Here is a 2,764-nt window from a genome sequence, read left to right as displayed (position 1 = left end):
AAACTAAATCGATCCCAAAATCCCTACCAAAGATACTCAATGGACAATTTAGACATACATAGGAAGTAGAAACAGAACCCATAGCAGGTGTATCAATAACCATACTTCTACGCATATCAGATAATACAAGATTCAATCTTCTAGCACAATCCAAGGAAATGAAAGAATGTGTCGCACCGGTATCAATAATAGCAATCAAAGGTGTACCATTAATGAAGCACGTACCTTGAATTATCCTTTCATCAGTAGTGGCTCCCGCACCAGACAATGCGAACACTTTTCCGTTTGCTTGCTCCTTCTTTGGTTTGTCACATTTTGTACTAACGTGGCCTTTCTCTCCACAGTTGAAACAAGTCACATTCGAACCACCTCTACAATTAGTAGCTATGTGACCATACTTGCCACACTTGAAACAAGTAGTAACCTCTTTCTTGCACTCAGCAGCTTTATGACCCTAAACACCACATTTAAAGCACTTAAGTGGAGTAGAAGATCCTCCCCAACTTGGCTTCTTGCCAAAACCAGCTTGTTTCCTCTTGTCATCATATGGTTTCCCACGATCCTGATTCTTTCCTTTCAAACTCTTGTAGAGAGAAGCACTCTCTCTACTATCTTCATCATAAATCCGACTCTTGTTAACCAATTCAGTAAAACGGGTAATCTGTTGGTAACCAATAACCTTCTTGATATCATGCCTCAAACCATTCACAAACTTCAAACATTTAGATCTCTCAGCATTAGCAGTATTATAGTGGGGACAATACTTGATAAGCTCCTGAAATTTAGCGGCATAAGCAGCAACAGTACCATTTCCTTGCTTTAACTCAAGGAACTCCACCTCTTTCTTCCCACGACAATCTTCAAGAAAATAGTTCTCCAAGAAGACATCACGGAAAAGATCCCAAGTAACCTCAATGCCATCTTCGTCAAACCTCTGAAGAGTGTTGTTCCACCAATCTTCAGCTTCCTTTTCTAGCATATGGGTACCAAACTGCACTTTTTGAGCATCAGTACAGTTCATAACTCTGAAGATCTTCTTAATTGCCTTCAGCCAAGCTTATGCTTTATCAGGTTCATTTTCACCCTCAAAGACAGGAGGATTGTTCCTCTAGAATCTCCCTAAAGCACGGTACTCATCATCATCCCCGTTCTGGTTACCCGCATTCGCTGGAGGAATCTGACCAATAGCACCAGCCAACATCGCTAATGCCTCAGCAATAGTGTGGTTGTCGTTTTTTTTACCTCCCCGTTTCACTTGGGAGGACGACACGTTAGACCCTTCACGCGAAATTTGGAAGGAGAATGCGCCCGTGGTGGGATGAATTTTGTTTCAGTTCTTCCTACGATATCACACGAACTTTCTTATTTGTCCTACGAGTAGGAAAGGGAAAAAAAGATCTCAACTAAACCCTAGGAGTTTGCTAAGTGTGGGGATTCACCTAGACTAGAAATTCTGGAGTCCGGGGGGTCGGTTATACATAGGGAAGAGTTTAAGCACCCTACATATCTGTAGTACTCTACAGGAACCTTCTCTGTGTCTAAATGTGTTTGTGTTGTTAATGATTATTGGGAAAGTTTCTCCTTTGTATTAGGAGAAGGAATTTAATTGAATAAAAGAAAGACAGACAGACAGACTGACTATTTTTGGTATTTTATTAGCTCGCTGAGATTCCTTGTGAACCTCATGCCTACATATCCCTAATGGAAGTCAGAGCTTAATGTAGTTCGGGGAACTAATTAATTATTAATTATTTTTGGGTGCCTTGCTTGAAGCTCAAGGTTGAAGCTTGAATTAAATCTCTGTTTACAGTAAAGAGACATGAATTTATCTTTACAGAGAGGTATTTCTACTATTCCACCACAAACATTAAAAGAGTGACAGAATAACTGAATTCATTTCATTCAAGAGGGGGACCTTACTTGTGTATGTGCAAGTATACCAGTCAAATGCCTCTTAAATGAAAGAAAAGTGCTCATCCAAATTAGGGAAAGTTACCACATGTCTGGGTTTTACTGCCAGCTCATGCCTTTCAAAATCCTAAATGGGAGACTTGATTAAAATTAAAATGTAATGTTTGTTTGTTTGAATGTGGTGAGATAGAGGAAAGATCTCTCTATAGAGATAAGCTATGTCTATCTACTGTATAAAAGATTTGATTTTTTAACTGGCTTGTATGAGGCCCAAGCTTGAGGCTTTTTGATTAATGTAGTATTTATTGACTCTGGGAGATGACTCCACTGGGGGTTAATTACAAGGAATTTTTGTATTCTGTACAAGGCCCAGAATTGAGGCTGACTCTAGCTAGAAAAAATATTATTTTCTGCCTTGTACAAAGCCCAAGGTTGTGGCTGACTAAGTATGAATGACCCTAATAGGGAAAAGATCCTAGATGTTAGGAATCTTTGACACATGAAGTATGGTTTATCTGCCTTGTACAAAGCCCAAGGTTGTGGCTACCTGAATGATGAAGGACTCACTAGGGAGACTCTATTATCTGTCTTGTACAATGCCCAAGGTTGAGGCTAACTATTAACAGGGGAGTTTTATTGTTTTGGTGCCTTGTATGAAGCCCAAGGTTGAGGCTAACTATTTTTGTTGGATTGTGACTCTACTGAAGGATTTATTTATTAAAAGACTGATTTTTTTTGGAAGCTAACCCTTTCCAGGGGTTTTATTCTCAGCTGGTGAGTTTATCTTTTTTAAGAATGAGGTTTTCTGGAAGCTAACCCTTTCCAGGGGTTTTAACTGCTGGAGAATTTATCT

General features: G+C 39.4%; 1 protein-coding gene across 1 annotated transcript; it reads right to left on the bottom strand.

Moving 5' to 3' along the window:
• Positions 1-454: 454 nt before the first annotated feature.
• Positions 455-1,021, bottom strand: LOC131659431 (uncharacterized). Its single transcript, XM_058928621.1, has 2 exons — positions 703-1,021; positions 455-612 (listed from the first exon to the last, which is right to left on the bottom strand). Exons 1-2 carry the CDS (start codon positions 1,019-1,021, stop codon positions 455-457), a joined length of 477 nt encoding a protein of 158 aa, XP_058784604.1.
• Positions 1,022-2,764: the final 1,743 nt, after the last annotated feature.

The sequence above is a fragment of the Vicia villosa genome, linkage group LG3 (assembly GCF_029867415.1).
Source record: "Vicia villosa cultivar HV-30 ecotype Madison, WI linkage group LG3, Vvil1.0, whole genome shotgun sequence".
NCBI classification, from domain to species: domain Eukaryota; kingdom Viridiplantae; phylum Streptophyta; class Magnoliopsida; order Fabales; family Fabaceae; genus Vicia; species Vicia villosa.
This window is presented reverse-complemented; position numbering and strand designations above follow the sequence as displayed.